This window comes from Lepisma saccharinum, chromosome 12, assembly GCF_977018435.1.
Source record: "Lepisma saccharinum chromosome 12, izLepSacc3.1, whole genome shotgun sequence".
Classification (NCBI taxonomy): domain Eukaryota; kingdom Metazoa; phylum Arthropoda; class Insecta; order Zygentoma; family Lepismatidae; genus Lepisma; species Lepisma saccharinum.
Window position 1 is genome coordinate 42,164,129 of NC_139240.1, and position 12,758 is coordinate 42,176,886.

Sequence of the window (12,758 nt, forward strand, 5' to 3'; positions counted from 1 at the left end):
AAAATTTTGTGGTTCTCAACAAATGCTTTGTTAAATAATTATTGTAAAAGAGTAAATAACTTTGTTGAAGGCCGACACAAAAGAACAAAACTTTCCACACACTAAACTTTTTTGCTTTTTGCATTATTCAATTGCCGAAAAAATTGGGTGTTGGTACTACAAAGTGCTATCGGAAAGAAAATTAAATGATAATGATATTAAAAGTGCTAGCGATGTATCTAAGAGTTTATTATTTGGTTAGGCAACAAGTTCCTGTCAATTTAACAGGCGGTGATTAACTTATTCTATTTGTTTTATACTTTTCTTATAAAAACTGTAACGAGTTTTATGTAAAACTTAAAAATATTACAAATAATATTTCATAAGTACATGCATTTTTTAAAAAAAATTCCACCAGGAAGTTTGTAACGATTTTCAACATGAATTTGGGTTATAATAGGGATTTTTTGTGGTGGCCATAGTGGCTTCTTGAATAAAAATGTTGGTGTAAATATTCAATTTTTTTCTTCTATCTCTTCTAATTATATTTACGTGAGGGTAAATGTTAAAATGTGACTTCCTCTGAGATTCCAGTCATTCAAAAAAAGAAACAAATGAACTTAAATTCTGTACGATGAAATATTGTCTTCCTTTTAGAGCATTAAGATGGTCACCTCCAGATGATGACATCAGGACTGAACGCTGCGGCCTGAGCCTCTACGATAGTCTTGGTTGAGGCCACGTGACAGTAGTGCCATCTCCCAACCCAGCCACAAGGAAACATATGGTTCAGCTACTTTCTGCATAATAGGGTTCCAGATTTTATGGTCACCTTAATAGAAACAAACCATTTCTATTTCATTAGAGATGTGAATAAAAATAATTACCAATAGTATTAGTGGTGGATGTCCTATCAGAGCTATTGCAGTGGAAAGCTTCCTCCTATTTCCACCAGAGAGTGTTCCAGCACTTTTGTCGGCAAACTGCTCCAATCCAAGATTTGATAAGCACTCAGGAACAACCTGCATAAACAGAAACCAACTTTCATGAAAGTGGTTCAAAAAGTAATATCTAACTGAAAAAAAACACTACATATGCTGACCAAGGCAGTCTATAACACTTAAAATTGTTACGTTTCAACCCTCTATCAGGATTTTCCTCAGACTTGAAACCAAACTAAAAACTTTCACCCATCCCTCCCTCTGCATCCATTCCACTAAACAGAGTTTTTCCGTACTTCTACATTTGTATCCAGACCTGGCAATGCTGCAGGTCTCTAACTTCCGTTTCCGCCTCTTTCTTCTACCACTGACGATATGACTGCGAAAATTTGAGTTCATCAAGTGTCTATATATATATATTCCATGTCAAATCAGGCAGTACTTGACCCTCATAGTCACTGATTTGATCTGATATATGATACGCTTCTGTATCTTCATTCATTCCCGAGATATACACAATTGAAAATTGAGTTTCAGAAAAATTACTTTTTGATGTACCTCATGTAATACGTAATAATCATATTTCAGGTAAAGCAAAGCTGTGTAACAAATATCATCAAAATCGGTGACTATGAGGGTCAACTCCTGCCTGATTTCACATGGAATGACCCATATATGTACACATATATGTATACATAAAAGAAGCTGTCATTTAAGCACAAAATCTACTTTACGAACAACAGGTGCAAAATTATGCAAATTTAGATTTTTCACACTGATTAAATTCTGTTGCACTGTGAGAGTGTCAATGCATTTTTGTAGATCCCACAATCTTTCCCGAAAAGTATTGGCTATTAAATTGCAAGTGATACTTTCCTTAGCATCCATAACAGCTCAGTTTTACTTCATTACAATTCACAGAGGAAAGGAATCAAAAGGTCAGATAAATGATAATATACAAGGTGTGGCTAGAAAATAACCAGATTGATGTTGCTGTCGTCAAGCGACAAGCACGTCAAGGTCAAGCGGTGCATGAGTGTATAACGTGATATCCTGCCTATCGACTGTGTGATTTTCCAAGGTGCGCAGCGCTCAGTTCTGCTGTAGCTTGTGGATGAAGTGAACCGTACATCTGTGCTCCGTCGGAAGAATGTTAAGTGTGAAAGTGGAACAGCATATGAATTTGAAGTTTCTTATGAAACTCGGAAAATCCGCCACAGAAACTTATGGTTTGTTGAAGGAAGTACACGGAGATGAGTGTTTATCACGCACGCAAGTGTTTGAGTGGTTTCAAAGGTTTAAAGAGGGACGAGAACTGAACGCGGACGACTCGCGTTCTGAACGGCCTTGCACGTCAAAAACTGAATCAAACATTTCAAACGTCGGTGAATTGATTTGGAAAGATCGTCGCTTGAGTATTCGAGCTATTGCAAAACAACCAACATTATTACATTATGGTGCTGACGACTCTTCGTGAGCGAGTAAGAAGACGACGACCTGATTTGTGAAAAAGCAAGTCATGGATTCTTCATCAGGACAATGCTCTTGTCTACACGGCATTTTTGGCCAAGCATTTGATCCCAGTGTTATAATATCCACCCTATTCGCCGGATATCACTCCGTGCGACTTTTTTTTATTCCCAAAGGTCAAATCAGCACTAAAAGGAACCAGATTTACGACCGTAGAATCTGTGACAACGAAAGCGACGGAGGTCATGAACATGGTTTCAGAAAATTATTTCCAGCACTGCTTCGAGCAATGGAAGATATGTATGGAGCGGTGTATCGTTAGTGCAGGGGAGTACTTTGAAGGGGATAATGTTTGTATTGTACAAAATAACCAATAAAATATTTTGTAGCAACAGTCCGGTTTTTTTTCTAGCCACACCTCGTATGTATGTGTGTGTGTGTGTGTGTGTATATATATATATATATATATATATATATATATATATATATATATATTCCGTCTCTTTCATCTCACACCGATGATGCTACTAAGCTAGCTAAAATTTTGAATTTTTCCACTGTCCGGTGAGTGTTTCCTTTCTCCTTCTTTGATTTTTATTTAGCCCTTTTGGTAGGGTGACCAGACACATACATTCAAAAAAGAGGACAGAGCGTGGCGAAAAAGGAGGACTTAGTCATAAAAAAGAGGACACCGTAAAAAAATGACAACACATTTTCCATTACTCATAATTTAATCGGGCCTCCCCGATGGCGCAGTGGTAGCGTCGTCGCCTTGTAATCAAGGGGTCTGGGTTCGATACCCGGTGGAGGCACAAGTGGTTCGGATCCCACTTTAAACTGTAGGTCCAGTCCCGATTAGCCTTACTGTGCATAAAGTGGACTTAAAACAATAAATCAATCAATCATAATTTAATCAATATAAAAAAAAATATCAACACTTTGCCCACAGATACTTCTCAGATGATGTTTTTCAATACTTTCCTCCTCTCACCTTTAAGTAAAGAAAGCAATCTCCTAATCTATTATTTAACACATGACAATCATAACTAAGAATATCTATAACTTGAAACCGGAATTTTGCTCCTTTTCCAATTCTTGGATAATAGAATGAAATAGCCCCATAAGTGAATGCAAATATAACAAGCATGCTTCGCTTTTTTAATAATAATAATAATGATAATAAAAAAAATTAGGTAGTTTAGATTGGAACAATAAATATGATTTTAATGCCGCTAACATTAGTAGCAATCTTTCATCTTTCAAGAGCAGGGGAAAGTGACAGCCACCTTACATTTTACATCATATTCGTTTCTTCCATCCTTTAAAAGCTGGATATTTTCTTGCAAGATCATTGTTGTATTTATACTTTCGCTTCGTTAATTCATAAAAGTAAATATGACTTAATAATCAAAATTCTCACTACACCTTTTTGCATCATGTATGTACTGTATGACTCGAAAAGGAACTGGCCGACACCTCCTTGGCGGAATGTTTATCACATCGTGTTACGACCACGGGTTCCGGGTTCGAATTCCAGCCTGGGCATAGGTGATTGTCCATGATTTTGGCTTTATTGCAATTGCAATGAACACAGTTAGAAGTGAAAGGGTGGGTGGACAATTGCGATGACATTTTAAATCTTCTATCAAATTGAAGGGTGACTTAACACCCCGTACAATACCTCTTAAAAGAGAATTATGTGAAATATTGATGTTTTCGGTTGGGAATTTGGTTCAATCAAGTTTCTGAACATAGGCTAGAGCCAACAGACACTTTTGAAGTGACCCGTTTCCTCATATGTGTGAATACACTTTCCATCTCTCTCATCACGCTTCTTCCTTTTCTGACCTTCTATATTGAGTTCCATCCGCATTGATCTTGGTATCTTCTGCTTGGCATTTTTGGATGCGGTATTCCAAGCCTCCTATTTATTTTGTTGTTCCAACCTTCTACAGCATTATTAGTTCTGTGGCAGCTTTGGTTAGGTTAGGTTGGGTTCTGATCGTCGCAATTGTCCTACCATTAATTTGTAAAATGACCTTCACCGTCAAAATCAACGCAATTGTCCAAGATTTTGGCTTCGTCGCAATTGTCCTAGAATCGTTTGTGAGTGTCCCTTCATCAATTCCATCATATTATCGCTCATTCTCATCTTTGCGATTAGCCAAAAGTGGCAGAAAGACGAAGTGATAAACCAATCAATCAATGAATCAACCGAAAAAGAACTTCACAGAATACATGCGTATTCCAGCAGTCTGGGACGCTCTCAGAGGGTGAACCAACGAGTTAGACTAATACTAATGATACTAGTGCTTCGGTCGTTAATTCCGTACTGAATATGCCAGACCCTGTGGCCGAGTGGTTAGCACATCGTGCTGCGATGCCAAGGGTCCCGGGTTCGAATCCCGCTCGGGCTTTTTTGTTTGTGAATGTCCATTCATCAATTTCATCACTCATCCTTATCTTCGCAAATTAGCCAAGAGGCACAAAATGCGAAGTAAAATAAACTAAATCATCAATCAATCTGTGCTGAATACGTATCGTATTCAGCTCGCAGATGCTAGGCGATCATTCCTCGAATACTTAACGAGCACCAAGTGATATGCTTTAAATGATGATCGGTATGTGATCTCTATGCAGCACATTTGCTATGCTCGATGCTATATGCAGTATAATCTTTTTAAGAAAGGAGGACATTTACCTATTCCTAAAAAATCCGCCTGGACGCCGGACACACATCTAAAAAGGAGGACATGTCCGGATAAAAGAGGATGTCTGGTCACCCTACCTTTTGGCCCTCCTTGCTTTTATCCATATATAATCAAAAACGATTCTATATTTCGCTGCCTATCCGCATGTTCACTGTAGAAACAAAGATGGTATTATGCTGTAGTGTAGCCAGAGAATGGAAGATGTCAGATCTGTGATGGCTTTTACTTGGGTGAAAACTCAACTCCCCTGAATATCAGAATCAAAAATAATGGCTAACCTACTCAAAGATTTGACTTCACTACACACATCCACAAACTTTGACTGTTTCAGAGTAGCCTACATCCACATCCCTATCAACAAACACCTCTTTCCGTAAATGGCAGGAAAGATTATACATTTCAGTTATTAATGATACTACAGCCCCAGGGCTCAACCTAGCAATTCAGAAAACCAATCTCTAACCTATGCTCACCACGTACTTCTTGCAGTTACAAGTAACAGTTGCTCTTTTCAAGGAATTATAACTGTAATTAGTTACTTTTAAAAGCAAGTAACTCTAACAGTTACATTTTGCATTATTAGCAACGCTATAAACAGTTATTTTTACAGTTACTTTACAACACTTAAATAATTAACTGGAAAATTTGTAACGTGGGGGAAGAGCTAAATTTGTCAACAATGTGTCTTCTCTGGATGCTAAGGTGAAAGTTTCATGGAATTGCTTAAGGCAAGGGTTGCATGCTAAATTTAGAACATCCAGGCTTTATTGCAATTCATCATATCTAATTGCATGCAAACACATCGGTGTTTTGGATGGATTGCTGCATTAATTACGAGAGTGGCAGTTAAGATAGGAATTGCTTAATAAGAGAGAGTGTTTAATGTATATAGAGGGAGTAAACTAAAATGAATGATCATTCAAACAAAGCTGACGTCTTATTCGATCATTCATTTGTTATAATATATAATACAAATATATGAACTTATATTATGTACCAGAAACATGTACTATACACATGTAAGTCTTCATGTATATATTTTATTGCAATTAAGAATCATTGGTTGTGTGTAATTTGTTTGCAAAAAAGCTTCCTGCAGAAAGAAAGTTACAGTTACTATTCAATTACCAGTAACTACAACTCAGTTACTTTAAAAAGGAACTATCTGATGACTGCTAGTTGTCAATTATCTTCCATCATATGGCCACACTGAAGTACAACACCATCTTTGCTTCTACAATGAACATGAGGCCAGGTTACAAATGGTAAGTGTCTACCGTTTTATTATTATCATCATCATAACAGTTAATATATTTATTCTTAAAAGAGTTGATGTTAAGGTCCCAAGCACTTACTTCAGCCACCTCATGGGTTTGCAAACCCCTAATGCGAGCATAATATGTCAAGTGCTCTCTTGGGGTGAGAAAATAGTCTAATGCATCAAACTGGGGACAGTAGCCAATATTCTCCCCTGCCTTGCGTAATTCTGTTGATATACTGTGACCTTCCACTACTGCATCTCCAAATGTAGGACTTATTTCTCCAGTTATCATCTGAAAATACAAATGAAGAGATTACACGTAGCATTCCTTATGACTGACACTCACGGGAATCACCAGAAAATTTTGGGGGAAATACCACCCTGTTGATATACAATAGAATAGTAACTAACTAACTAACTAACTCTCTAGCCTTCTTAAACCCGAAGGTTCATGGCTGCAGCAACACAGGCCTTCCATGTTTCCCTATTTTGATCAAGTTCTATATACTCTTTTCCATCCCTACCGATTTCCCTTAGGTCCATCTCAACGTTGTCCCTCCATCTTCGTCTTGGCCTTCCTACAGGTCTCTTACCATCAGGTTTCCCAACAAGAATCCTGTAAACTCCTCGTTCCTCTCCCATTCGTGCCACATGGCCTGCCCACCTAAGTGTTCTTGATTTAATTATTCTAATAATATCTGGACATGAATACAAATTATGTAGTTCTAAATTATGTAACCTTCTCCACAATAGAATAGTAAATATAATAATAATAATAATAATACAATTATCATAAATTAATAAACCTATTATTATTATTATTATATCACCATTTGGGAGAGACTAGTAATCCACCAGATGACTGTGTATCTAGTACAACCGGTTTTCTTATTTTCTTGTTCTACACTTCATCCAGGCCCGTACCCAAGGGGGGGGGTGCATGCCCCCCCCCCCCCCCCCCCCCCCCTGGAGCCATGGATATTTTTAATTTGAACGTATAAAAACCTGCAAAAATTACGTTGATAGTTTTTCAAATTTTGCACAAATTTCGATTTTGTCCTTGCGCAAATGAATAGGTTGTTTCTGGACAGAGGCAGGCTCTAGAAGTCTGCAATATTGGGCTAGTTTAGTTCTATACAGGGTTTCGGAGCGGAGTGCGGAGCGTACTAAAGGAGCGCTCCGGAGCGACTTCGAAGCGTCATTTCTACTCCGCTCCTCGCTCCGGAGCGGAGTGGTTCGACTTTTTGAATCGCATGCTCCGATCCGGAGCGGAGCGTGATACAACAGCACTCCGCTCCGGAGCGGAGTGGTTCAGCTTTTTGAGAGACACGCTCCGCTCCGGAGCGGAGTGGTTCGACCTTTTGAGTCGCACGCTCCGATCCGGAGCGGAGCGTGATACAACAGCACTCCGCTCCGGAGCGGAGTGGTTCAGCTTTTTGAGACGTACGCTCCGATCCGGAGCGGAGCGTGATACAGCAGTACTCCGCTCCGGAGCGGAGTGGTTCAGATTTTTTAGACGCACGCTCCGATCCGGAGCGGAGCGTGAGGCAACAGCACTCCGCTCCGGAGCGTTGTGCTTTTGACAGCACGCTCCGATCCGTTTAGGAGTTTTTTTTACACGAATGCTGTAATGCAACTATGAATAATGGAATGGGCGCGTTAAAGCCGACTTCCGTGACGGAATGGTTATAATGGGACCATATGGAAAAGAGCCTGCAGTCCTGTTTCCACGTACTCTAGTTGTTTGTCTGTATGATCGCCCTCGCTTGGATGGGAGGGATACAGTGAATCATGCTTCCTTATGGCCCTAGTCGAACGGGTGATTGGAAGAGGTGCGCGGACACTTTTGACCGAAGCTTTTTTGTTTGTGGTCGCTCTACAGCACAGCACCCTATGACGTCAGGGATCCGTGGGGTATTTCAAATTTTGTATTGTGACTCTTAGATATAAGAGTTTGAATGTTATGTGTTGAATGGGTTACGAATAATTTCGAGCAATCAATTTTTTCTGCTTTACGGATTTTTCCGACCCACCTCCCCCATACAACAGACAGCTTCGTTTTGTGCCGTATTCCGTGTTCCTTGCAGGTGACTCAGTGCAATCGGCTAGGTCATTGGTCTTGTGCCCGTTTCAAGAGGGGAGGAGGGTGAAACTGGTACATAACTTGTTTGTGTGTGCTTTCGGGGTTGAGAACTTCGTTCGCTGCGCTGTACGTTGCGTTCGACTTATCCGTACATGGTAGAGACATCGCCTTTGGCAGACAGAGCAAGTGTTGCCAGTTGTATTAGAATTATGCTACACCAATTCTGGCTAGATTGTTCTCTTTTAAAAGTATTACTTGCGTGTGTTATTCTTCTCTTCACTGTCATAAAAAGAAGCCTTTAAAAGCTGTGTTCTCTTGTATCATTACATGCATATTATGTGTGCTTTTCAACGGTGATGTATGGACATTTAATGAAATTTTTAACGCCGCTGATACATGGACGTCTTCAGGATTTTTTCCAGGAAGGGACAAGCAAGATATTTGTCCAAGGGAGGGGGGCAGAATGAGGCAGAATTTCCCCAAAATAGTATTACTCCCATTAAAAATATTCTACAGTTTGAAGTTATCATGTTCCTGCAACGCCCTTGCAATAATTAACATATATTACTGTGACTGAAATGAAATTATATGCGTGAAATATGTACTTCTTGATTACCTTTAATTTCCGGGTGGCGTGGCCCCCTCCATTTCCGGACGTCCATGCGAATGGAGAAATCATTCCAACCAGTATCGTTTAATAGAATAATAAGGTGACTAGATTTGTTAAATCAATATAAAAGAACAAAAAAGAACGAAAAAAATCCGTAATTGTAAATTCTATGCATCATAAGCCACGAGAATCATGGAAGATCTATACTGTAATAATGAAATGAAGGAAACCATGCCGAGTTTTTATTTATAGTCTACATATTTAAGTAGGAATGGAATGGTGCACAAAAGGAATTACAAATATGTATGTAAAAGAAAACCAATATTTCGATAAAGTTATTTCTATAATTGTAATCAACAATAACCAATTGTCCTTTCAACTAAGTATAAGTTTCAATTTGTTTTTTCCGGACTTTACCTTGCCTTTAATCGTACATTTCTCATGATCCGTAATTTTAAACAAATCCTAGATAAGTCGGTAAAAAAATAGGACCCCGAAACTATGGAAAAGAATTATACTGTGATAGAGAAACAAACACAAAGGAAACACCAATGACATGAACGCGGGTCAAACCAACACCATTTGTCGTTGAGAGCTTAACTCAAATCCACGAACTCGCTGAAATATTCCCATGGAATTCATTATTCGTCTGATATTGAATACCCAATGATGCTTTCTGTTATGTAATAGACATTTATGAAGTGAATACATTATTAGAACTTTGCCAGATTTCAGAAAAAAACACACACACACACACACATACGTAAAAGATATGCATAAGAGGTTGTTCATTTGGAAATGAATTTCCGAGTTGTATTTTTATGATTTTGTGAATAGATTTAAAGGAAAGTGACATCTCTTATTGTTAAACAGAATTACAAATGTATATTTGCTTAAGGATTAATTTATCACAATATACATTGCAATTATACATTCAACATAGGTTGAAACAATGTCTTTTGTTATGAACTTTTGGTGGATTTAAGACTCAACAATACGCTATCGAGAATAGACCTACAGTTTAAATCCTACCTAAAGTGGGATTCGAGCCACTATGTCCCTCCACCGGGTATCGATCCCAGTGCCCCTTCATTACAAGGAGACGTTGTTACCACTATGTTATCGGGGTACAGGGCGCTACTTTTTTTTTCAGTACACATTTATCAATTCTCTCATTATCATCGTCGCGATTAGCTAAAATTCAAAGCTAAGTTACAAAAATCAAATCAAATGCCATCAGTGAGGAAGGCACGTATTGCTCGCAGCCCTGTTTTTCAAAATGAAACCATAAAATTCAGGACATGACCCTATCCAAGTAGATAATATTACTTTTTGTGTTTATCACGGTTATTAAGGTTTATACATCTTGTTTCGACTTATCTGCTGACTACACATTGTTCATTACTGAAAACTTGCTTTCAGTTTGCTGTGTACAACGTACTCAATACAAAAAATATTAATTTTATACGTATACGTTTTCTGGCTTTCTAGACTCAGAAAGTTAAATATAGCAACATTCCATTCGTCGTCTTTCCAAAATTTTTCAATTTTCTTATAACCACCATGCCTATTTCCAGGTTACTGCTTACAAACTTGAAATGTTAGATATGGCAAACAGACATTTTGTAATTTTTGCAGTAGTATACGTATGTAACCATTAAATACCTATTTCAACTTCCTGCCTTTAAAATTGGGAAAAATAATCGATATGACAACCCTGTATTTCATACTATTTAAATTCCCCTGTTCGGCTGTATACGAACAGCATTCCGATTTTCGACTTTATACCTTCATAAAAGTAAACCAAATGTGGCAACTTACATTTTTGGTTAAGCCGGTTTTCAACTTTCTAGTGTCAGGATTTTTAAAAAGTTAGATATGAAAACTCTGTATTTCAAATTAAAACGTTTCCTTATTGGCCGACGGTAACATTAATAAGCATGATTCCGATTTTCAACTTCATACATTCAAAAATCGAAAAGTTAAAATTAGCAACCTGAATTTCCAATTACTTTAAACTTTTCCCTTTCGCTACATTCAAAGTATCATACATAACCAGCGTAAAAGAAAGTTAGATATGACAATCATGCACCAGCAAGTGTTTTGCATGAACACCTATTAGCCTTTATCTTCCTCCGTACAAGTTGCTTCGCCTTTCCTCTGGCCTTTTAGAAGGGCGAATGGATTCTCTGCAGTAATTTCGCCAGTGTTACTCGAAGCAATATTCCGGAATAACTCACTTCTCCCGCGGCGTGGACTGTAACGTCGGGCCGATATGCCGAAGTGCTTAGCCCGAACCAGAAGTTGAACCGAAATGAGTTTCAGTCGCGATCCCTGGTGGCAGGAAATGAGAGTGGTTCCATTCTCTCAACTTATAAAACCACAGGTGACACCCCTGCTATTGAAATATATTGTCCCCAGAAGTAGTAGTAGAGCAGTAAAAGTGATAATGAAAATGTAATAATAATAATAATAATAATATCGCTCTCTTCACGAAAACAGTCCAGTGAAGATCGAAGCTTCCCCTTGCCTCCTCCACACCCCTGGCCCTCCAGGTTTGCCACACTTCTTCTACGCTTCACAGTTGACACATTGCGCGTTGTACAGTCACGGACAGTACGTATGCGGTTGATTGTGCCTTCCCTGGTGTATTGTGTAAGGATCATTCCTTGCTTATTGGCAACACTGTAGGTGAGTGACGTAATTTTTCTGGACTGTTTCCGTGGCGTTAGCTTTAGTAATAATCAGTTTTATAACAACAATAACGGGCGATTTTCAAATGCCGTACAAATTTCACAAACAAAATTACTAATGTACTCGGAACCTTTGATCGTTAGTTTTATATATACACTCGTATTATTCAACCTCGGAGCGCTCCGGAGTCGCTCCGGAGCGGAGTGGGCAAGTTCCTAGAATATCGCTCCTCGCTCCGGAGCGGAGCGTCACAAGGTATCGCTCCGCTCCGGAGCGGAGTGAACCGTTTCCTAAAATTTCGCTCCTCGCTCCGGAGCGGAGCGAGAAATTTTCCAACTTCCTCTGCTCCGATCCGGAGCGGAGCGTGTCAAGATAGCGCTCCGCTCCGGAGCGGAGTGAACCATTTTCTAAAATTTCGCTCCTCGCTCCGGAGCGGAGCGAGAAATTTTTCGATTCCCGCTGCTCCGCTCCGGAGCGGAGCGGGATAAGACATCGCTCCGCTCCGGAGCGGAGCGAACCATTTCTTAGAATCTCGCTCCTCGCTCCGGAGCGTTGGCAACAGTCGGAGCGTTGATCCGCTCCGCTCCGAAACCCTGGTTCTATAACCATTGATGCAAGGATATCAGACATTCTGATTTAGTCGGGACAGTCCATTCCTTTGAATCCATGTCCCAACCTTCTCATCTCGGCTCGGACACTACTTGCTATAAAGAAAGACTTTGCGCCATTGCAGACATTGTACTGGTTATGTAGGACTTTCTGTAGAATACTGTGTAGATTTTTAAAATTGTCTGAACTTTTTATGAGTTAAAAACAGTTGTTTGACACTCGACAAATTGGAACCCCTTGATTGTTGAATGGTTTCTTCTATTACAGTGTCACTAATGTTTCAAATTACAATAGAGGGGAATTTTCTATATTCTTTACATTATGAAAGAAAGGTTCGTCAATGACTGCAATACAAAACCAACCATATAAGGGGCATTTAGCTCTCCACCCGCACCGCAAG

At 39.2% G+C, this 12,758-nt stretch overlaps 1 protein-coding gene across 4 annotated transcripts in view; it reads right to left on the bottom strand.

Annotated features, from left to right (window-relative positions):
* LOC145996028 (phospholipid-transporting ATPase ABCA1-like) overlaps nt 1-12,758 on the bottom strand; it is a 270,557-nt gene that overhangs the window by 26,803 nt on the left and 230,996 nt on the right. For all 4 annotated transcript variants that reach the window (XM_083132208.1, XM_083132210.1, XM_083132207.1 and 1 more), the window contains 2 exons: nt 6,457-6,654; nt 867-1,001 (listed from right to left, as the gene is read on the bottom strand). In XM_083132208.1, the coding sequence (XP_082988334.1) occupies nt 867-1,001; nt 6,457-6,654 (333 nt within the window). The remainder of the gene's footprint in view (nt 1-866; nt 1,002-6,456; nt 6,655-12,758) is intronic.